Source organism: Diplotaxodon limnothrissa, linkage group LG9 (assembly GCF_057381915.1).
Source record: "Diplotaxodon limnothrissa isolate DT_005_m linkage group LG9, D_limnothrissa_male_GT1.1, whole genome shotgun sequence".
In the NCBI taxonomy this organism is placed as follows: domain Eukaryota; kingdom Metazoa; phylum Chordata; class Actinopteri; order Cichliformes; family Cichlidae; genus Diplotaxodon; species Diplotaxodon limnothrissa.
In genome coordinates, this window is record NC_140604.1 from 33,574,106 (window position 1) to 33,598,257 (window position 24,152).

At 41.5% G+C, this 24,152-nt stretch overlaps 1 protein-coding gene and 1 pseudogene across 2 annotated transcripts; both read left to right on the plus strand.

Annotated features, from left to right (window-relative positions):
• The first annotated feature begins 703 nt into the window (after positions 1-703).
• On the plus strand, positions 704-5,499 carry LOC146625968 (uncharacterized). Its single transcript, XM_085362561.1, has 2 exons — positions 704-1,626; positions 5,469-5,499. Exons 1-2 carry the CDS (start codon positions 704-706, stop codon positions 5,497-5,499), a joined length of 954 nt encoding a protein of 317 aa, XP_085218687.1.
• An 8,530-nt stretch (positions 5,500-14,029) lies between these two features.
• Positions 14,030-15,221, plus strand: LOC146625969 (uncharacterized; annotated as a pseudogene). Its single transcript, XR_014906500.1, has 2 exons — positions 14,030-14,095; positions 14,290-15,221. The product of XR_014906500.1 is annotated as an uncharacterized LOC146625969 (transcript).
• Positions 15,222-24,152: the final 8,931 nt, after the last annotated feature.

Below are 24,152 nucleotides of genomic sequence, written 5' to 3' on the forward strand. Positions count from 1 at the left end.
TATAAATAAAGAGACTGGTTTAGGACCAGCATGCATTGGGGTGGGCCTATGGTTTTTTTTTTACCAGAGCAGAAGCAGCAGGAAGGATCTTGTTATTGCTTGCCAAGATGGATAAATAAACCAAAACTCTCAACTAAAATGTTTGGACAATGGACTTCTTTTGCCTGCGTACGAAATATTACCTCAATGCAGCAGTGGCTTGTGGACTTTAAGTTGTGGGACGTTTGATCTTTCAAAAGTAAAGGAATTGCCACTACATAAAGTAAAAAACCTTCCCGTGGACAAAGGAATAATCCTTCATTAATGGATATAAGGATTTCAAGGATCACCGTCGAACTCGAATAAAAGTTATTGGATCGTCTGGTGAGTAATCCAGACGGATGTGATGTTGAAGCCTGGATCAACATGTCACTCGTTCGTCAAAGCTGGTGAGTGATAATATTGTTTAAGCCGTAAAGGAAAACGGTGAAACTATTGGAGTTTAAAGACATAATTTCACTACAAAGACTGATAAACTGAGTTTTGACGTACTAAATTGGTGCATAATTGGATCGCTAATTGAAACATGCCAACGCCCTCTGTGGAAATGTTTGTCCGCTGCAAAAGGCAGGTAAATGGATGTCATGTTTGTACTTTAGGCTATGGATTCTCAGTGTGCTGTGCATCTTTATAAAGTTTGAAATAATCCAAGAGGACAATAAAAATGTCGGATATTAAGAGTAAACGAGAGGATGACACTGAGATGCAAGCAGAGAAAAGAAGCGTTAAATTTATGCCAAAAGGTTTGGATTTGTATATAAAGACATGCCAAGAAAAGCGCAGTTCAATGTGTAAGCAAGCATCTAAGTACATGGGGAAAACTTCCGCTTTAATGACCTCATATGAGAACGTTAAGGAAGTGTCTTCTGAATTTGGGAAGTTTATTAAATGCTATCAAGATGCAAACGCTTTGCAAGAATCCTTTTTAAGTTTGCCACTGCCAGAAGATGAAGTGAAAAGGCAAAATGCACATTTTCAGTCTAAGGTGACAGCATTCTCTGTTTTTATGGACAAAGTAAAGGTTTGGTTGCAGGAGGCGGGCGAGCCGTACACTGAACAAAGCAATACTGTTCGTAATGATCAAGCTGTTGAAAGTTTCGATGAAATAAAACCTGAAGACAGTGTCTCTAATATCTCAAGTGTAAAACCACCTTCAAAAACCTTGTCACAGCAAAGTCGAATTTCATCAACATCTTCCGCATGCATTAAAGCTGCGGCTGACAAGGCAGCGCTCATGGAGCGACTGGCTGCATTAAAGACAAAACATTCTATCGAAGCGCAAGAGGAAAAACTGAGAAAAGAAAAGGAGAAACTGAGAAAAGAAAAGGAGACATTATCCTTGGAAACAGAGCTGGCAGCCACTAATGCAAAGCTTCGTGTCTTAAAAATAAATTCAGTTTGTAGCTCTGAGCATTCTGATGGAATGAACTCTTATTTTGAAAGAGGGCACGTACAAGAAGCGCCTAGTTTAAATCCTTGTGCCGATACATTTGTTCCAACATCAAGAGATTACTCTGGTATAAATTCTGCATCTGAATCACAAGTAATCGTACCTAGACAAAGTCAAACCCAACATCAGGTTGATGATTCAGCGCAAGTGACGCAGCAAACACAGCCTCAGTCTCCTACTTTGACTGGGAATTGCACGAAGGAGATTGTAAATATTATGCAAAAACAAAATGACATCACTACTTTGCTTGTAAAACAAAACTTATCTTCTGTCCTCCCCGCCAGAAACATCCCTGTTTGATGGAGACCCTTTACAGTACAGATCATTTATGAATGCCTTTGAAAATGGAGTGGAAGCTAAAACTGATAACTGGAGCGACTGTTTGCATTTTTTTAGAGCAGTTCACTAGGGGGCAGCCTAGGGATTTGGTGCATAGTTGTCAGCACTTACCTCCTGAGCAGGGCTATTCCACAGCTAAAGATCTTCTTGAAGAACATTTTGGGAACGAAAATAAAATTGCCTCTGCATATATGGAGAGGATTGTGAGTTGGGTACCTATTAAAAGTGAGGATGTGAAAGGTCTACAGTCATTCTCTCTTTTTCTTCAAGGATGTTCGAATCTAACACAGCAAGTTGTTTATATGAAGGAGTTGGATTTGCCCTCAAATATGAGAATGGTTGTTATGAAGCTTCCATACAAATTGAGAGAAAGATGGAGAGTTGTTGCCTATGAACTGCAGGAACAAAATGGTTACAGAGCAGTATTCACTGATCTGGTTGCCTTTATAATAAAACAGGTAAAAGTAGCATCAGATCCAGTGTTTGGCAACATCCAAGACTCACAATCTGGAAGCAGCTTTAAAGCTTCAAGTTCTACCAAGCAAAGAAAAAAGGGAAGTAGTTTTGCCACTAATGTCAGTACAGTGCCAGGAATCAAAGCTCAATCAACTGGAAGCAGAACAACTTCCGCCGTTCTGCATAGTTGTTTGTTTTGTTCACACAGCAATCATTTACTAGAGAATTGTAAGCAGTTTAAAGCTAAAACGCATCAGGATAAGTTGACTTTTATCAAGGAAAGGGGAATTTGTTTTGGTTGTTTAAAAGTTGGTCACACAAGCAAAGACTGTAGGAGTCGTTTGGATTGCGACATGTGTCAACAAAGGCACCCAGGGGTTCTTCATATAGAGCGAAAGGATACAGGTGCGTCTTCGGAACAAACTCAACAGAGGACAAACTCTAATGTCAACTTTTCAACTGCAACTACTCAGACATGTGGGTATATTGGGGCTGGTCATGAAGTTGATGCAATTTTTTCTATAGTTCCAGTTCAAGTTAAGAGCCAAAAGAGCAATAAAATTGTGCAAACCTATGCGTTTTTGGATCCTGGAAGTTCAGGTACATTCTGTACAGAAACTCTGGCAAAAAGACTGAATGTAAAAGGTAAAAAGACCAATATCTTTTTGAGAACAATGAGTCAAGATAAGATTGTTAGTACACAAGTTCTGTCTGGTTTGGAAGTGTCTGGTTTGGAAGCAAATGATTTCATGCCATTGCCAGATGTTTTGACTCAAAAGACTATGCCAGTTTCTACAGTTAATATTCCCCAGCAAAGCGACATCGATCAGTGGCCTCATCTTAAACCTGTTAAACTTCACAACGTTAATGCAGAGGTGGAGCTACTGATAGGCACTGATGCTTCCAGTGTTTTGGAGCCATGGAAGGTGATAAACAGTGTGGGAGGTGGACCTTATGCTGCAAAAACAAAAGTTGGCTGGGTCATAAATGGTCCCCTGCGCACTGGAAGTAACAGTGGAAATAAAACCAACTGCACTGCTGTAACAGCCAATAGGATTTCTGTTGAGCGTCTTGAAGAAATGTTGATTAAACAGTACAATCATGATTTTAATGAAAGATCATCAGAGGAGCAGACTGAAATGTCTAGAGAGGATCTGTGTTTCATGGATATTGTTAGTAGTTCAATAAAGCTTATTGGAAATCATTATCACATTGATTTGCCTTTCAGGAGAGAAGGTTCCAGTTTGCCAAATAACCTCTGTGTCGCGGAGCAGCGTCTCCAGAGTCTCAGACGGAGATTTGAAAAGGATACTCATTATAAGGATGAATACACTGAATGTGTAAACAACATGCTTGAACAAGGATATGCCGAGTTTGTGCCTGTAGATGAGTTGCACAAAGATGATGGAAAGGTGTGGTACATCCCTCATCATGGAGTGTATCATCCCACAAAGGGCAAATTAAGAGTTGTATTTGACTGTGGAACAACTTATAAAGGAGCATCATTGAACAGTCAGCTTCTACAGGGACCTGATCTCACAAACTCGCTGGTTGGGGTTCTGATCAGATTTAGACAAGAGCCTGTTGCATTAATGGCAGACATTGATTCCATGTTTCACCAAGTGCACGTCTCAGAAAAACATGTCAACTTTCTCTCATTCCTGTGGTGGCAACATGGCAACACTTCAAGGTCTGCACAGGAATGCAGGATGAAAGTGCATTTGTTTGGAGCTGTATCTTTGCCAAGCTGTGCAAATTATGCTCTACAGAGAACTGCAGATGATAATGCACAACAGTTTCCAGCTGAAGTGGTTGATACAGTCGAAAGAAACTTTTATGTGGATGATTGTTTGAAATCTGTTGCTTCAGAAGAGGAGGCAGAGCACATGGTGAATAGACTGACAGATATCTGCGCTAAAGGAGGATTTAAGCTTTCAAAATGGATCAGCAACAGTCACACAGTGCTCATGTCAATCCCAGAGGAAAGAAGAGCAAAGGAAATTAAGGATCTGGATTTGGACACAGATCAACTTCTAGTTGAGAGAGCACTGGGTTTACAGTGGTGCATAGCAACAGACAAGTTCCAGTTCAGAACCTCCCTGCAGGACCGTCCAACAACCAGAAGGGGCATTTTGTCTGTGGTCAGCTCACTGTATGATCCTTTGGGAATCTTGTCTCCCTTCAGTATGCCAGCTAAACTGTTGCTACAAGAGCTTTGCTGACAAAATTTGAAGTGGGATGAAGTTATTCCCCACTCTCTTTCCCAGCGGTGGCGTGATTGGCTGGAGGATCTCCAGCTGATTTCAAAGTTCAAAGTGGAACGTTGCATTAAACCAAATTGCTTTGGAAGACCAGATAGGGCACAACTTCATCATTTTTCTGATGCAAGTCAAGATGGGTATGGAACGGTGTCATATTTAAAGTTGGAAAAGAATAACGTCACGCATGTTGCTTTTATCCTGGGAAAGGCTAGAGTTGCTCCTCTCAAGCAAACTACAATTCCCAGGTTGGAATTGACGGCTGCAGTTCTTGCAGTTCGGGTGGACAGGCTTCTGCAAAAGGAGCTGCAGGTCAGGTTGGAAAAATCAGTTTTTTGGACTGATAGTACAACAGTACTGAAATACATCTCCAATGAAACCAGAAGATTCAATACTTTTGTTGCAAACAGAATTGCTCTCATTCGAGAAGCAACAGATGTGAAGCAGTGGAGATACGTTTCTTCCAAGGAGAATCCTGCAAATGATGCATCCAGAGGCATGAGAGCTGGGGATTTCCTCAAATGTAGGAGATGGATAAAAGGGCCAGAATTTCTCTATAAGTCAGAAAAGGAATGGCCTAAACTGGATGTGGAGTACAGTGTAATTTCTGCAGATGACCCAGAGGTCAAAAGGGACCTGACAATGAATGCCATTGTGAGGGAATTACAAAATCCTACCAGCTATTTTTTTCCTCTACTTCTCGTCTTGGGCAAAACTTAAAATCTCTGTAGCCTGGCTTTTAAAGATGAAAGAGGTCTTGGTGTTGTTGGCACAGAAGAGGAAAGAGTTGCTTGCTGCAGGTTTGAATAAGAATGATCCGGAAGGTCAGAAAGAAGTGGAGATAAGAATGGAAAGATTTAAGACCACTTTGAAGAAAGGAAATCTCACTCCAGAAGACTTGATAAAGGCAGAACAAGCTATTCTTCAATATGCACAACAACAGAAATTTACGACTGAAATGGCTTTAATCCGCAATGGCCTCAAAGGAGTTTCTAAGGGAAATTGTCTCTACAAACTTGATCCAGTGTTGGATGCAGGAATCCTCAGAGTGGGTGGCCGATTGAATAAAGCAGCCATGCCTATGGAATTAAAGCATCCTGTAATTTTGACAAAAGATATGCATGTGTCAACACTGATTTTACGCCATATCCATCAAAGGTTGGGACATGCAGGAAGAGCACACATGCTGTCAAAACTAAGACAAAATTACTGGATACTAAATGCAAATTCTGCTGCCAGGAAAATCATCTCTCGTTGTGTCACGTGTAGACGCAACAGAGGAAAGTTTGTTGAACAAAAGATGGCGGATCTGCCTGAAGAGAGAGTCCTGCCAGACATAGCCCCATTCACAAATGTTGGAGTGGACTATTTTGGACCTATAAGTGTTAAAAGAGGACGAAGTCTCCTTAAAAGGTATGGCGTTCTTTTTACTTGTTTCACCAGTCGTGCAGTACATCTGGAGATTGCATGTACACTTGATACAGACTCTTGTATAAATGCTGTGAGGAGGTTCATCTGTAGACGAGGCCCAGTTTCGACCATCAGATCTGATAATGCTACAAATTTTGTTGGGGCGAATCGAGAGTTGAAAGAAAGTTTGACTGAGCTGGACCATGCCAAAATTCAAAAGGCTTTTGTTCAGGATGGCATGAAATGGAACTTCAACATCCCAGCAGCTTCTCACCAAGGCGGTGTGTGGGAGCGTCTCATTCATTCAGTAAAGAATATTTTAGCCTCAGTTCTTAAGGAGCAAGTTCTGGATGATGAAGGACTCCAAACAGTTTTCTGTGAGGTTGAAGCTATAATGAACGACAGACCCATTACTAAAGTTTCAGATGACTCAAATGATCTTGAAGCACTGACACCCAATCACTTGTTGTTGCTGAAAAATAAACCAGTTTTTCCACCAGGACTGTTTCATCCAAGTGATTTGCATGTCAGGAAAAGGTGGAAACAGGTACAGTACATGGCAGAGTTGTTCTGGAAGAGATGGCTTTCTGAGTACCTACCTTTGATGCAAGAAAGACAAAAATGGATGAGGACTAAAAGATGTCTTATACCTGGAGATGTTGTTTTAATTGCAGACGCTACAGCTCCAAGAGGATCATGGATGATGGCGAAAGTCTTAAATGTAAACCAGGATGCAAAAGGCTTGGTGCGTTCTGTGAGACTACAAACAAGGACCAGTGTTTTGGAAAGGCCAGTGACAAAACTTATTTTGCTACTGGAAGCCTCATCGTGAAGAAAATCCTCAATGAAAATTAAGGATTTGTTTAAGGGAATAGCTCCTCCTTTTGGGACTTTAAAGTAATTGTGATTGTATGCACAATTAGGGGCCGGAGTGTTGGAGCTATTTGTTCTTTATTTTTGTTTTTGTTCTTATTTTTGAAATTAGTTAAAGTTTGTTGTTAGTTTACTTATATTTTGGGGTTTATTTGTTGGTTAATATTTTGTTTTAAATGATTTGTTTGTTTGTTGTTATTTTGTTAAATTAGTTAGTAAGAGCTGTAGGGCCATTTTTTTTCTATAAATAAAGAGACTGGTTTAGGACCAGCATGCATTGGGGTGGGCCTATGGTTTTTTTTTTTTTTACCAGATGGATAAATAATCCAAAACTCTCAACAAAAATGTTTGGACAATGGACTTCTTTTGCCTGCGTACGAAATATTACCTCAATGCAGCAGTGGCTTGTGGACTTTAAGTTGTGGGACGTTTGATCTTTCAAAAGTAAAGGAATTGCCACTACACATACTGTGAAATAAGAGTATAAACAGAAGATTAAAATGCATTTTATGCAGTAGTAATTCTGGCTCTACATTTGGCTGGGTTGGGTCTAAAGTACTTCACCGTGGCTGAAATTGCTCAAGTTATGGATTAGATAGAGAGCCTCAATAATTTACCAAAAAAAAAAAAAAAAAAAACCCAAAAAGAAAAAAACTGTTTCACTGAGCTTATTACTTTAGAATTATTTTCAAGTATATCATTTTATATTTTTTAAATTTTAGAATCAGAATCATAATACTTCATTGATCCCTAGGGGGAAATCATGTAATTTTATAACTTAAGACTAACTTGTAGTATGTTCTCCTGATGTGGATGCCATTTGAGATTCTGTACCACACTGAACCTTCAGCATAAACACAAACACAACACAATACCATATCAACTGCAAATGTAATGGCATGCAAATGAAACTGAACAATTAAATATGCAACATTGTTATACAAAAGAGTATTATATACTTGCACATCAGATGTTTGGGATATTGAAGGTGACCTATAAAATACAGATCCAATGATTAAGAAGAAAATGTTATAAAACATGACATGCTTTAGTGGCCATCAAATGCTAACATTAAAGTGTTAAGAACATTAGATGTTTATATACCTGCCACAGAGGCCAGATCAATGTGCTAGAAGGCAGCCAACTTACCGATGTATAGGCTCTGGTGTACTTGGTGGAGGTTATCCACCAATGCTGTGGATCCAAGGTTATCATATTGGCTCTAAAATTTGCGACCCAACAGTACATGTACAACAGAATTCCTGTTTCCTACCCAGCGCGGTAGTAAAAGAACCTGCAGTCAGCTGAGACTGAAGAAATCACTTGGATGAGTGACTGGAAGGTCAGGGGGTCGAATCCACTGAACGGCTACCCTGAGGTACTGTCCCTACACACTGCTTGGGCACTGGATTGGCTGCCCCCTGCTTGGCTACAGTGAAGCAGTGGGCAGCCACTCCTTCCTACGAGTAATTTCCCTACGGGGATAAATAAAGTATACATCATTAACCAATTATAAACTGGTTTGTTTGCATTTTTTTTTTCTCCTGTTAGTTGGACCCTATAAGTATAAAAACTAAAATTACCTTTGAACAGAGAGTGTTTTTAAAAAGTTGCGCTCATGAGGACAGCGGGTTTATCTTGCAGCACAACACAAAGTTGCCATATTTCATCAAAGTTTAAAACACTTCACTGAGAGTGAAGGTGCAGAAAATCCAAAATGTAATATCTTAATTTCATGACATTTTCATGACACATGGTCTCGGACAAATCATACATGACCCAGCATTGTTCAAAGAATGCAAGCTTTCTTATTGTGAGTTGCCACAGCTGCCAGAGAGGGGCAGATTTCTGGCTGATCTTAATGAGTCGTTGTTGCTCTTTCTCTCTGAAATTGCTTTACAGAGGATGTAACGTCTGTGATAAGCAGTGAGCTTTGTGTCCTTGTTGTGATTCAGAAATTACTGATAAGTGGATAACTGGAATATATAGTTTATAGATGTGGTGTGACGCTTGTGCTATTTTTAACAGGACCCCAGAAAACTTTACAGTACTCATGCAACTTTACCAAACTTTTGATGGCTAGATGTGAAGTTCCTGCTGTAAATGCATTCACTCTTTATATTCAGAAATCTGAGCGACATTAAGAGATGTCAGAAATCTTGTATTTAAAATAAATGAGGGAAGTACAATGAGGAATGAGAGAACTGACAGCTTTTATTTTAATGACCCTATCTCAGTTCTTTTAACACAATATATCAGAAAATAAGTTGGTGAAATCTGGACTGATGAGTTTATTGTCAGCATTTTAATCATGAGTTTAAAGGCTGTAGGTTGCAGCCACTGCTCTAACACGGTGTATTAATGTAACAGGGCTCAATGCTGGTTCTAATTTCAAGCTTTTCTTTGTGAAATAATTTAGAAATTCATATTTTATTGCACAAATCATTATTTAAATGAGAATTCTTTATTTCTATGTGTGTGATTCTTGCAGTCCTCCATAAGAATCCCACCCTGGTGTAACATTGTTAAAGAGAGACGAGCGTCAGGCTATTCCAATTCTCAGCACCGCTCTTCTCTTTTCCTGAGTCCTTAACGTCATCCTGGGAAGGAGAATTGCTTTCATCGAGGCAAAGGAAAACAAAACACCACGTGGTTACGCTGCGCAGCTGAGTCACGTGACCGCACAGTAACAAACCACAGCAGAGTCGGAAGAGTGGGGCGGAGCAAATGTGTGCAGGAGAGGAGTCGAGCAGAGAGAGCTGCTTTTTCATGAAACGGGAGTAAAGTAGTGAACTTAGAGGAGAGAAACAAACTAAAGTATCGATCATAAACCACTACCAACGTCCTGATCGATATCTGCATCGATCTGCCCACCCTTGTCTCCTGGATCGTAGCTGAGATCAGCGTGAACCACGTGGGTCTCTGCTCCCTGATCTGTTTCCTGTGTTTGGAAAGAGTTCCGGCTTCATCGCGGAGTTGCTCTCGGTTTGTGGGCTCATCTAAAGGTAAGCACCGAGCTAACTTTACTGTGAGTTCAGTTCATGTTGAGTTTAGCTCCTGAACAGTGGCGGTCGTAGCCTGTTTGGCGCCCTGGGCGAACACTCCCTCCCCCCCCCCCCCCCCCCCCCCCCCACGCACAAAACATATTAAGGATTGTACATTAACATAAAACTGTTGTACACACACATATGAAGAGAGAGAGAGTATACATTGTATGCAAACTGCTACCAAACAGCCATCATAATTCGTCATACAATGAGAACAGGACAAATCAACAACTGACACTGACTAATTAATACTAAAATCTGTAACATAATGTTTGCAGTTTAGTCTGTTGCTGTTGCTATTTTTACCATTTCTTCTTGGAGCAACTGTAACCCACATTATTTCCTTAGGGATTAATAAAGTATTCTGACTCTGATTGTTTCAGGATGAGCTGCCATTATCCAATCACACGTCTGCTTACCTGCATCTTTTGCTCGTTTCTCCTCCTCTTTTCTCTTTTTTCTAAACTGAGCACCTGATGGCTTTGAACTTTTCTTGTCCATCTTACATTGGTTTTAATTTTGCACTGCAGTATGAACACCCATTCCTCAACCCGAGGATCACCACAACATAACACAACAGACCTACACCTTAGTTCACAGGTTCACTTAGTCTAGGGTGCATTTCTGAGATTTCACACAACCCAGGATTCAAATCATGAATCCATAATAGGCTTGGATTTACATCATTATGAATGAAATGTGCTCTATCTGGAAGCAGCAGGACCCCCTCCCCTTTCGATGGGTTGTGTGTGAGACTTTAAATCATCAAACTGTAAATTATACATTTTAAATTGTTATTGATCCTTTACCCCTGGTCCTAAAGTGTACATTTATTTTCTTACTCTTCTTATATTTATTGTTTGTTTACTTGCACTGCTGTAACTGGAGCCTCGTCGTCTCGTCTCTCTGGACTGTCTGTAGCGGAGATGACAATAAAGTTTACTTTGACTTCAGCAGTGAGCAGGAGCACCGAGGAAAAACATGGGTGCAAATTATAAGTCTGTATCATGATGTCTGGTGTTTTCGTGTTTGTTGGTTTGTTTTTATTTTGTTTTATTTTGCGAGTTGGTTATTAGATGCTGCTCCAGCCGCCGCCCCGCCCTCTCCTCTCTGTGCCGCAAGCAGCAGGCGCACCTCGCAAACGAAGGGCGCCCTTACTCCCAGCAAATGGGCGATAGAAAACCGATCGGTGCGTATGCCATTCCCAATATGCGCTGGCTGGGGAGCATGAGTATGAGCATTTTTTTTTTTCTTTTGCCGATGCCCGTGATGCCGCCCCCCCACCACGGTGCCTACAGCCTCATTTATATTTGAAGTGACCCGAGCAATCAGTAGTTTTCTGATGAGGCAGCAGCTCTCCAGGGCAGAGACAATGTTCTTATTTTTCTCCTTCTCCCTGAGGGTCTTCCACTTTAAGCTGGGTCCTTTTTATTCCAGTCTCTCTGTAAATAGTTATGTTGTTTATATTTATGTTTAATGTTTTTCTGTTTGAGAATTTTAATATTATTTGAAATAAATTTTTGTAATGACTAATGTCTCAGTTCTACTACACAGCAGATATTGGCACAGAACTTGACACATGTAGAATTTATTTCATATTATACTAATGAAAATACTAATACTAATGTATAGCAACATAGTGATGACCAACATAGTGATGACCAATTATTTAAGAGAATAAAGAGAGGTTAGTTCCAGGAGCTGCCCCGTCGTCCAGGGGCAGCACCTGGAGCAAATGGTGAAACTCACCAAACTGCTCACGCCTCTGGAGGACCTGATGGACCCAGGTACGGTGAGGACGTCCTTTACGCCGCTGCTCTGTTCTCCACAGTAAATAGAAAAGGGAGACTCTCTCTTCAAACGCTAGCTCGACAGCTGCCATCTTGCAAACATACCGTCTGGCACAACTTCCTCCCACATTTCCACTTCAATAATTCACGTTGGACACGCGTCGAGGTGCGAATTTGCATGCGTCAAGCTAGGGGCGTCTGGCGCGTTTTGGTCGTGTCTACTGCATTCGGTGTGAACACACCATAAAATCTGGGACTCTCCACCATTTGAACCTAGAACTGAAGAAGCTTCTCAGACGAGAGGTGAAACGTCTTCAAGCAACTTAATGAAGTGGTGATCATGTCCAGGCCGTGTTTTATAATCACAGGGGTTGCTGAAGGTGTTGAATGTCTTGGGTGGGGGAGTAACAGGTCATTGTTGGTAGAATCCACAGCAGGAGCTGTTCAGGCTGATGACTAGGTGTGAAATGTTGGTAGAGTGGGGTCTTTAGGTTTGTGCTTGGTTCACTGTCTGAGTGTTTTCCAGACAGAATCAGAGTCATTAGCTGAAAACAGTTTTTGGAGTTTAGCCTCACTAAACCTGAACAAGGAATGAATGAATGCCTTTATTTGTCGGTTGCAGTTGCCTGCAACTGAAATTGCTGGTTTCCAAAAGGGAGTCAGCATGAGAAGAAAACAAGAACTCCATAGCAGATAAAGTAAGCACCGATATTATCATACCATAACACCATAAAACACAGACAAGCAACATGGGGGAGTATGCCGTGTGCACAGCTGCATCTGCAATCTTGCGATCCCGACTCCGGTTGAGCCGCTGTCCACATGGGAGGTAAGCATGGGGAGGCGTTGGATTCGAGTAAGGGAGGGTGGTGGTGAGGGCGTATCAGTGTACATGTGTGTGTGCGTTTCGGGATGCGTGTCCTGTGTTCAGCCTGAGAAAGTGGCCTTCCGCCTATTAGGCAAAGATCAACAGTCCGCAGCCTACTGAGGTGGCAATGAAGAATCAGGCAAGAGAGTCAGCTCGTTCTCGTTATCATATCTGAGGGAAGAATTGTTGTTGTTCGCCTCAGCCTTCAAGTGTCCAGCTGGCGCCTTCAGGGTGGGGGGTAGCCACATGAGAAATCATGGTTATGTTGTTTTCGGACGAACAGACTGCATCAATTTTACAGTTGTTCTTAATGTCCATCACTGGTCTCCAGGTGTATCTCCCGTTTAAGAGCTGTGAGCTCCTCCAAGATCTTTCCCATATTTTGTTCAGTAAGAACAGTCCCAGCACTCACAGCTCTTCCCACACTTTCGATCATAGCGGCTAGCCTTGTGCCGGTTTGAACAGCAGTCACCACTTTCTTCAATTTCCGATAAGCCAGGGCCATGCCAGCTCCGATCAGCAAGAATCCTGTTATCATGGTTCCAAATAGGTAGATGTCTCCAATATCCTCGATAGACAGTCCCGCTAGGCACACAACATGCCACTTCTGCCACCCGTCCATCGTGTATCCAGCAGGGAACGTCCCTTCAGGACACTCGGGCTCTCCCGAACCCAGGCTTCTCGTTGAGAATAGAGTGCCAATTGCGTTAAGGGACCAGTTGATCAAATTCATAGTTCTTCTTTAGGTTTTAGAGAACAAGAGTGAGAATGAGACACTCTCTCAGGGTTTGACTCAGACAAGACCAGACAACGACATAGAAGCAAGCGAGCAGGGAAGATAACCGGGAGGAGAGCGTGAAAGAGGTGTCCGTCTCCTCCGAGAGCCAAAGTGGAAAAAAAGAAACTGTCTCCCCTTTAGCTTAGCTGTGAACCAGAGCTCGTCAGTATTCTAACTCACCCTGGTGTGTGATGCTGTGCAGCTGTCCTCACAGATGCTGATGTTACAGGACGTCACAGCATCTCTATAATAATCCAAATTGTTAATAACAATCCTGAAAACCTGCCAGTCGGTGCAGTCCAGACACACCTGCAGATTCTCCACAGCCTCATCAGTCCACTGCTTCAGTGTCTTTACAAAAGCTTAAGACAGTTTCAGTTTGTGCCTGTTTGCAGGGATCAAGTGAACCGTGACATGGTCTGAGAATCTTGATGTAGTTTGAGATGATGACCCTCTTACTATCAGCTCACCTTCTGTTTTGTAGAGTATTTTTTTTTATCCATTTTGTTTAATAAAATCTATGAGGTTCAAATGAAGCACCAAACTGCAGTTACTCAGTCAGTGGAGGTTTATTACTGCAGTTTCTCACCACTGTTGTTAACTGAAGGCTGACACACTGACTGAAGACATTTAGTTTGAGTGGATTTGAGCTTTCCATCTCAGCTTCTTTTGGTCAAGGATGAAATACATATAAATATATTTTTGTTCCAGCTGATCATCAGGAGGAGACGAGCCATTTAGACTCAGCTCAGCCACTACAGAGGAAACAATGACTTCAACCCAAAAGGTGAGCAAGAATATCACTGTGGACGTTACAACTCTCATTGTAGCATATCATTGTAATGTGATAATATCAGCAGAAGGTGGTGGTAACACACCTACGACGTGTTTGTTGACATCTTTGATTCCACTAATGGAGTTTCAGTTTGTTCCACGACTGCATTTCACTCACTGCCTCTGTTTGTATCTCTGTCACTGCAGGACCAACATGGAGCGAGAAGTCAGCGCTCTCAGGAGGCCGACAAACCTCACAGAAGAAAGGGAGAGAAAACATACAGCTGTGAGGAGTGTGGGAAGGATTTTACTCGGGCCGACAGCTTAAAAACACACCAACTCATCCACAGTCGAGTTAAAGCTTACAGCTGTGAGTTGTGTGGAAAATCTTTTACCATGGCTGGAAACTTGAAACGACACCAGCTGACCCACAGTGGAGTTAAAGCTTACAGCTGTGAGTTGTGTCGAAAGTTTTTCAACCAGGCTGTACACTTAAAGAGACACCAACTCATCCACAGTGGAATTAAACAGTACAACTGTGACTTGTGTGGAGATTTTTTTACCCACCCTGGAAGCTTGAAAAGACACCAACTCATCCACAGTGTAGTTAAACCGTACACCTGTGACTTGTGTGGAAATGCTTTTACCCAGGCTCAAAGCTTAAAAACACACCAACTCATCCACAGTGGAGTTAAAGCGTACACGTGTGACTTGTGTGGGAAATCTTTTACCCAGGCTCGACACTTAAAAGCACACCAACTCATCCACAGTGGAGTTAAAGCACACAGCTGCGATCAGTGTGGCAGAGCTTTTACTCACAGTAGCCACTTACAGAATCATCTAGTTACCCACTCTGGAATTAATAAGTACAGATGTGACATTTGTGGAAAAACTTTCAGTCGCAATGGGGACCTAAATAGACACATCCGCATTCACACTGGACAGGATGTTTACTGCTGTGATCAGTGTTGGAAACCGTTTACAACAGATGCACAGTTACAAAGCCACATGCTTAGCCACACTGAGGAGAGACCTTATAAATGTGACCTGTGTGATAAGACTTTTAAATCTCCACGTTACCTGAAAATACACCAACAGATCCACACCAGAAAGAAACTCTACAAGTGCAGTTACTGTGAGGTATGTATTTATATTTATATCTTCTAATTTCAGTGTCACTGTTTGGCTCATTAAATTGTGTTAGCATGTTAGTAATTCTACTGGACTCAATGGCATCTACTGGAATTTGGAAAATGTCAGTAAAGAACATGATGAGTCATCTAACTAACAGCAATTATTACTGTTACTTTGTATCCATATTTGAGGATTTACAGTTGCAATTGTTTTGAAGCATTATTTAAATTAGTCCTAAGAGCAACTGGTGGAAAGTCACCTTAATTCCAGTCACTCTGCAGTAACTGGATCGAATGGAATATGGATCTTGTAAATGGCACTAATTGATCTTCTCGGATGGGAGGTGAAACATCTTTGAGAAACTTTAAAAACTCCAGATGCTTTTCTTTACAAGCTCCTTAGACTACGATAATGTACGCCTGAGAACCTTCACAGACTGGGTATGATTTTACAACTCCTTTAAATTCTGATTCAGTTTGATTTTGACTATTATAATTATTCCATTTAGCATGGATATATATAGTGTAGAGGAACCCTGTAAAATAAATATATTCATTTCCAAATAAAGAACAGATCTTAACACAGTTACTTATGGTACTTTTTAAATTTTATTTCTGAGATTTGTGGTATTTCACAGTATATTTCCTCCATTTTGCACATGGACATCTGGTTTTATTTGTGGTCTCAGTCCCAGCTCACTTAACTCTCACTTCCAAGTTTCAAAAAAAGAAATATATTTAAAAATCTCCTGAAATTTCCTTTCCTAATAATTTCTGTGAATGTGTGAGTAAGGTATGTTGTATAAGGTGCTTTGAGTGCTCAGAGTGGAAAAGTGCTCTATATGAACCAGTCAATTTTACTTGTATTCACTAACTTAACAACAGGAGGGTCATCTAACTAAAACCAATCAGTGTATCCCACCTGACCCCCTCAGAATCAGCTGACTTTTAATAGTCTCCAAGTTTTATTTAAATGTCCTATGTATGTATAAGTATGGTGAGAGTCTGTTTGCAGCCAGGGTAGCAGTGCTTCTTGCTGTTCCTCTGCATCACAGACATTTATTGTAGCCCATTAAGCTGTTATAATGTAAACAGTAAAATATAATTGGATGTTGTCAGAGATGCTCTTTATTTCAGGTGGCGTTCAGGATTAAAATGTTGAAGGACTGACTCACTGTCTTTGTGTCTTTGTTTAGAAGCAGAGTGACACAGATGGATCCAGTTTTCAACCCTATTGTCAGTGTGGTGGTGGGAAAGCGTTTCGTTGTGACCTTTGTGGAAAAACTTTCAACCAGCAACGAAGCCTAAAAAAGCATCAGCTTAGACACACACAAGACAAAATGATCTACTGTAAAGAATGTGGAAGAGGCTTCCCCACTCAATCTGATTTTAAACAACATGAACTGTTCCACGGTGGGGTTTAAAAGCACGCCTGTAACCAGTGCTTACCAGCTTAAAAGACATAAACGAGTCCACACAGGAGAGAAACCATACAAGTGTAGACACTGTAACAAAAGGTTCTCACAATCGAGCAGTCGTAACCTTCATGAACGTACACATGTTGAAGGGAACTTCAGCTGTGACCAGTGTGACAAGAGCTTCAAGAATCTCAGTTCATACTCCGAACACAAACGATCCCATTCTCATTATACATTATGTGCTCTGTGCAAACAGAGTAAGCGTGATCATTAAATCATTCCTATTACTGAATCACAATGACTCTGCAGAGACAGAAAGATCCTCTTCTGGGGCCCGTTCTTCGTACCTCGCTAAGTAAGTTAGCTGGATTTGATTGTTGACCATTTCGCGTGATCTTGGATCGTTCGGTTCTCCGAAGCTCATCCGGAACTTGCTGTCATAGCAACAGATCTGTAAGCGTAAACCTGCTCGGGAGCAGGCTTACTTTATGTAAACAGGATTAGATCGCGGCCACTCAGGTATGTCCGCTTCATTTATACGAAAGCAACAGCGATATTCCACCACTGTTTCACCATAAATAAATATCATCAATGTAACTAAAGACAATGCAGTACTTGATCCTTTTATTGATTTCATACAGATACATACAGGTCCGTATACGCGAGCCACCCATTGCGGAAGGTGCAAGATTGATAAGGAGAGTCCTCAGAATTCAGCGTTTATTGCGGGACAGACAGGATCCTTTAGCTCAGCGCGACAGTGTGCTCATAGAGAGATATCCATTTTCCCGTGAGGGTATTATTCACTTAACCAACTTGTTGACGAGGGGGTGCAGGACCACCACCTGTCTTTTTTTGCTCTGCCCTTTTCTTGGTTGCGGTTATAAACAAACAAACAGATTATTTCAGGGTCTCTTTCCAAGAGACGAAAAGCAATATAAGTGATAAATATTACCATTCTGTAGAATATTCTTATATTTCACTTTTACTTGTTCCCATGTTCTAGTGGGTCCTGTCGTGGCTCTAATGTGAAAGAGGATATAATGTAATATAATATAATAAATGTACCCTACCACCTACTGGTGTTGGCCAGAGGGGCCGATGGCGCGATATGGCAGCCTCGCTTCTGTCAGTCTGCCCCAGGGCAGCTGTGGCTACAACTGTAGCTGCCTCCACCAGTGTGTGAATGCGTGAGTGAATGAATAGTGGCATTGTAAAGCGCTTTGGGTGCCTTGAAAAGTGCTATATAAATCCAATCTATTATTATTATTATTATTATTATTATTATTATTATTATTATTATTATTATTATTAATATTATTAAATTACTTACGAGTTTAATTTGTCAGCAACTTTCTGCCAGCCCTCTCTCCTTGCTTTTGCAGCCTTTGCAGTGTTCCCTTGCGTTTTAATTAAACTCTGAAACTCCTGAAATCCCTCAATCAAGAGTTCTTGCTCTGCTGCCGAAAAATACTGAGCGCGCTCCTTCAACATTTTCGCCGACCAATCAAAGGGTTGCCGATCAATGTTTCTACTATCGATGCGTAGCCCCTGTTAAGCCACCCAGTGATCTCACATTACTTCATCCAGTTATACTAATCGTCAACAACAGGTGTGTTCGGAGAACCGGAATAGCGAGCTCAAAGTTGGCGCGATGATTTGATCTTGGATGTAGTAAGCGAGGTACGAAGAACGAACCCCTGGTTTCAGGGTCAGACTTAAAAACCTTGAGATCAGGCTCCACAGAGTTCAGATGGAATCTCCTGTAAAGAGTGTCAGCTGATGTCACACTTGGATCTCACAAGGTAGCTCTGATTTCTGGACCTGCAGTAAATAATCCTGAATCTTAAATTTAATAAGATGCAAATATAGATGTGTACATCAAGTTTTTGTGTTTTAATTTTAATGGATTTTATTGCTCTGAAATGTTATTCCTGTCACATTTACATAATTCCCCCTCAGAAAACAGTAGTGTTTAGTTGTAATACTTGTGTTATAAAGTTATAGAAATATCTTTTAAAGCCAACTGATAAGTGTCAGTCTTGGTAGCTGGGGATCAGTCTGCCAGGGCCTCCGCTCCTGGCCACCGCCTGACTCGCATTGCACCCGACCCCTACCGTGCCTCCTGCGGGTGGTGGGCCTGCAGGAAGATGGGCCCCTGTCCCTTTTTCGGGGTGTGTCCCCATGGACTAAGGCCCGGCCAGCATACGCTCGCCCTCGGGCACCCTCCCCGGGCCTGACTCCAAGGCGTGTCCCCGGTAACCATATCCCAGGCAGGGTGAACTGTTCCCTCGATGGTCTTTTCATAGGGGTCTTCTGAATCGCTCTTTGTCCAACCGATGCCAAACGGATGATGTCACAGGTTCGGAGTTTTGACTGCCGTCCCCTCTTAATTTAACTGTGATTAATATGTTATGAAGCTTAACTTTAATCTCAGCCAAACCGATTTACTCAAATAAAACTTTGAAGTAGACCAAACATTAAGATTTGGAAGTTATCTAAGAGACTTGTATATCATGTTTAACCTGAGTAGGAAAAAGGCCGAGGGGGGGTTGAAAACGATGTGTGGGAGTCTGTTCTCGCTGGGCTCTAGTGATCCTTGACCTCGCAGTCTGCTATCAAGCTGGTGGGTAACAGGCATCTCCGGAAACGTCGAAGCACTTTTGTATGTATGGGATATCTTGATAAATCAAGCAGATATTTGAAGTTTACACAACTACATTCTATCCTGAAAATAACTTAAAAGTTTATTTTGTGACCCAGAAAGAGTAATATTTAAAAAAATTTAGCCACGCTCCTCCGCCGTTGCCGTGTTTAAATTTTGGACAAAATGCATTCTGGGATATTTAGCTGTACCAAGTTCACACAAGTCACCACCAATGCATGCTCGATAAAATGGGCGGAGCGAGAACACATCTGGGAATTTTTTGCGTTCTCTGCTTGATGCGCATGTCACTGTCACTACCTGATCCGTACTGGAAACCCGATCGGTACCACACATGTGCGAAAGGCCACTATTTCTGCTCATTTACGATAGTTACGGGTCAGAGTATCTGTTAAGATGTTAACAATATTAAGTATCTCTTAAAATGTTATAATGAAACATTTATATTTAACGTAGAGAAAAATGAAAAATAAAAAGATAGCCACAGATCAGGACTCCCCGATCCTTACTGCACATGTATGTGCAAAGTCAGACCGTACAAATCGGGTCTACACGATTCGTACCGCGGATGTGCAGATGTTTTCTTCTTCTTCTGTTTCTTTTAATGGCAGTTTACTCCCCAGTGTACGAGGATACTGCCACCTGCTGACCGAGCGAATGAACCCTTTTTTTAACTGAACTGGGCGTGTTAAATTTGATTTAGTGATAGTCGAGTGTGTTTATACTTGTCTGTGTGGAGAGGATTGTTGGAATAGTGATGAGGATTTCCGCTATCACTGTCAATTGTCAGTAAACACTTAATCTGGGTGATGAATCTTCATGTGACATATTACTAGAGCTGTATTATTAAGTCTGTCATTAGGCGCCATTCTTCTTATTTTAAAGCGTTGTTGTTTAATTGGGGGACGCTCTCTGTTAAGGAGAAAAGCATGAATTTGTTTGTATACGGATTATCTGTTGTTTAAATGTCCCGGGCAGTCGAAAAGGAGGCTAGGAGCTAACTGGACGCTAACCGTGTCACTCAAATAATTAACTGTCGCAATGTTGGCAAAGAGAAGAAATGACGTAAGATTTGCGCATGCATGGTATGGATCGGGTAGCGACAGCGTACTTTGAATTGGAACAGTACTGATGACGTGTCATGAGTAGGGATGGGTATCGTTTAGGTTTTATCCGATACCAGTACCAAACCGGTAGTTTTGAAACGGTGCTTAAACGGTGCTCGAACCGGTGCTTAAAGAATGGAGAACACAAAATTGGTCCAAAAACCTCTCATGTTCAGCTGTTTTTTTATAAAAAGATAACAATGTTAGCCTTTTCTGCAGCTACAGGGGATTTATGGCATCACTCTTGGCCAAAAACCTCTCATGTTTAACTGTTTCCCTCTTTTTCTTTGGTCATTTTAGCCTTTTTGGCCAGGGTGAAGGGAGTATCTGCCATCAAACAAGAGGACAGCCGCATGTAGCTATGATGATGTTTGCTAGTTCACCTTACATGCATTAATGTAATAACGTGGTTAGCCTACTCAACGTAAATTACACACGAACAACATTAAGCAGAGAAGAACGGCTGCTGCTGCATCATCATCCTCATCATTTCTGCTACACTGGCAGGGCTAGGGGCCAGGACTCTGCTCTTCGGGTTTTTGGGGGATGTTGCAAACTCCGGGTCCGATAACAGGCACCATACCTGCAGTAGATGCGCTCGGTGTGAGGTCTCGCAGCAAGCTCTCAAATACGGCGCATTTCTCAGCTTGTAACAAAATGCTATACGTCATCAGGTGTTTCATCAGATTCGAGGTGTTACCTCCTTTGACAGTATCACAGTATCAGCTTAAAGCACTTCTTGCTCCTGAGTTTGCATCTTTTTCTGTGAAGTACAGCCAGACTTTGACCGCTTCACCTTGGGCATTTTTAATCTGTAGCTCTGCTCTAACTGAACGTACGTACCTGGGCCCGCCTACTACGCTTGCAAAGGTAAAATGATTGGCTGGAATCCAAAGTGTGTGACATCTCAGGAAAAAAAACACCGAAATAAAGCACCGAAATGTGCGCAGCTTATCGGTCTGGTTACTACCGTTCACGTCAGAACCTGTGCCATCATCGCACCGGATACCGGTACCCATCCCTAATCACGAGTACACGAGAACACAAGTACGCATATTGAGACAGGTCCAATTTCTTCACCCTCTGCCAGGATTCTGTGAGGAACATAACGTCCAAGCTATCACTCATTAAAAAAAGCCATTTAGTATAAATGATTTGTTGGCATATAGATTTGAAACAAAGAACTGAAAAACACTTGAAATATAGTTGCATATAAGACATTCATGAAAACACAAAAACTGTCATTGTAGTGGGGTTTTTTTTTAGTTTAAAGAATATGATAAATATAAACTACTATGTAAATGATTATTTATGGCAAGAAAATGTATTATTTTCAATTGGATTAATGGAAAACTACCAACAATAACTCAGTGGTATAAAGAAATCTTTAGAGCTTTACCAATGGAAAGACTGAGTGCAAAATTAAGTGGCAATGATGATATTTTTTTGGATATGTGGCGCCCTGTAATGGATTACTTATCTGATGATCTGAAGACAACCATAGTGAGAGGGGCAGGCCCACTCCAATGGCGGGTTGGGTTTGTCAGGACAAATGTGTAAATGCGTGGTAGACCAAATTATTTACCATACTGTATTAGTTTTCTGTTTACATGTCTCAGACTGCTTATTATGTTATTTTTGTTTTGGTTTTTTTTTGTTTTTCCTTTGTTGTGGTTCTGGTAGTTGTTTTTGTTTTTTGTTTTTTGGGGAATAAAAGGAAAAAAATAAATAAATAAGAAAAAAGTTTCTCGTACTCATGCTGCCCTGACATACTGCCAACGTATTTTTGGGATAATAATAATAATGGATTGCATTTATATAGCACTTTTCGGGGCCCTCAAAGCGCTTTACAATTCCACTATTCATTCACTCTCACATTCACACACTGGTGGAGGCAAGCTACAGTTGTAGCCACAGCTGCCCTGGGGTAGACTGACAGAAGCGAGGCTGCCATATCGCCCCATCGGCCCCTCTGGCCATCACCAGTAGGCGGTAGTTGAAGTGTCTTGCCCAAGGACACAACGACCGAGACTGTCCGAGCCGGGGCTCGAACCGGCAACCTTCCGGTCACAAAACAAACTGCCAAATCTTTGAGGCACGATTGCCCCGATGGCATAGGCACCGATCGGTTTTCTATCGCCCATTTGCTGGGAGTAAAGGCGCCTTCCATTTGTGAGGTGCCCCTGCTGCTTGCCAAACATAGGGAGGAGAGGGGCAGGGGGGGGGGGGGATTCTCTGGCTGGTTGGAGCAGCACCTAATATCCAACTCGCAAAATAAAACAAAAATAAAAACAATCCAACAAACACGAAAAGACCAGACATTATAACACAGACTTAGAATTTGCAGCGATGTTTTTTCTAAATTCTATACACGAAAAGTGAGCACGAGAGCCCTCAGTGTGGCTGCTTGCTGCTTTTCTCAAGTCAAAGTAAAAAGAGGGAGTGTTTGCTCAGGGTACCAAACAGGCTAGGACCGCCCCTGCCCACCTCTACTGATGAGTTTACTGTCAGCATTTTAATTATAAGTTTAAAGGCTGTAGGTTGCAGCAATTGCTCATACACTGTGTATAAATGTTACAGGGCACAGTGCTGGTTCTAATTTCAAGCTTTACATTGTGGATGAATTTACAAATTCATATTTTATTGCACAAATCATTATTTAAGCGAGAATTCTTTATTTCTATGTGTGTGATTCTTGTGGTCCTCCATAAGAATCCCACCCGGGTGTAACATTGTTACAGAGGGATGAGTGTGAGGCTGTTCCAACTCTCAGCACCGCTCTTCTCTTTTCCTGAGTCCTTAGCAATTCTCCTTCCCACGATGACGTTTTCATCGGCACTATCTGATATCCTCGTGTCGGTGTTCCCACATCATCATAATAAATGTTGTTCCAGGTTCAACATTGCAAGTGACCAAACACATTGTTGTGACATCATACTTTTGCGACTCCGGGATAAACCGCCTTAAAAAAATCTACTTAACTTGCGAGAAACCGCCTCTGTCCGCCGATCCAGCAATTGAATTCTTTGCATTTCAGGATACTGATCTTTAATAAACGGTAAGCATCATACATATTGTCCTTGCAAAATTTCATAAATGAATGAACCGTTTGGCTTGCAAAAGTATGTAATAATTATTTGTAATAATTTATTCTGTTTTGGGAGTGTTTTTTATGTATCTGTATTATATTATACATACACATTAAAAGTTGTCAAGGGAAAATTGTATTTAGTAGTCAGTATAATCTTTTAGTTTGCATATGGTAGAATACTGCATGTAGTTATTTGTATTAGGAAATATTCAACCATGTATACTTAGAGGCATATAATCAATTGTGTGTGATCTCTAGCAGGCTGCAGGCTTGGTGTGCACCCCAGGAATGCACCCCCACGTCCTGGGAGCATGAGAGCTTGTACCTTGTCTTATTGTTTTATGGTAGGATTAACGTAGTTACGTCTGTTCTAGTCTAAGTGCTTTAACTGCTTGACTTCCTCACCGTGTTATCTAGGGTGAGGCTACCCTCTTCCTGACCAAGGATGTTTTCCCTTTGTGCTTTCATGTATATGACCCTTTGATCAGACACACACACACACACACACACACTGAAGTATAAAATAAAGACCGGGGCAGTGCTCGGCGCGAGTCTCTTAGTAGGGAGCTGCCCTTGCTAGCAAGAGTTCTGTGTGTTTCTCTTCTCTGAGTCTTTGCTGAAGAAGTGTTTTAGAATATTTTCCCTAACAAAAGTGAA

Bases quoted from the DNA above. Each gene is read 5' to 3' on its own strand.
- LOC146625968 (XM_085362561.1), top strand. From the start codon at position 704: ATGTCGGATATTAAGAGTAAACGAGAGGATGACACTGAGATGCAAGCA. The intron at 1,627-5,468 runs TTCAGCGCAAGT...AAGCTATTCTTC, and splicing joins ACCCAACATCAGGTTGATGA to AATATGCACAACAACAGAAA.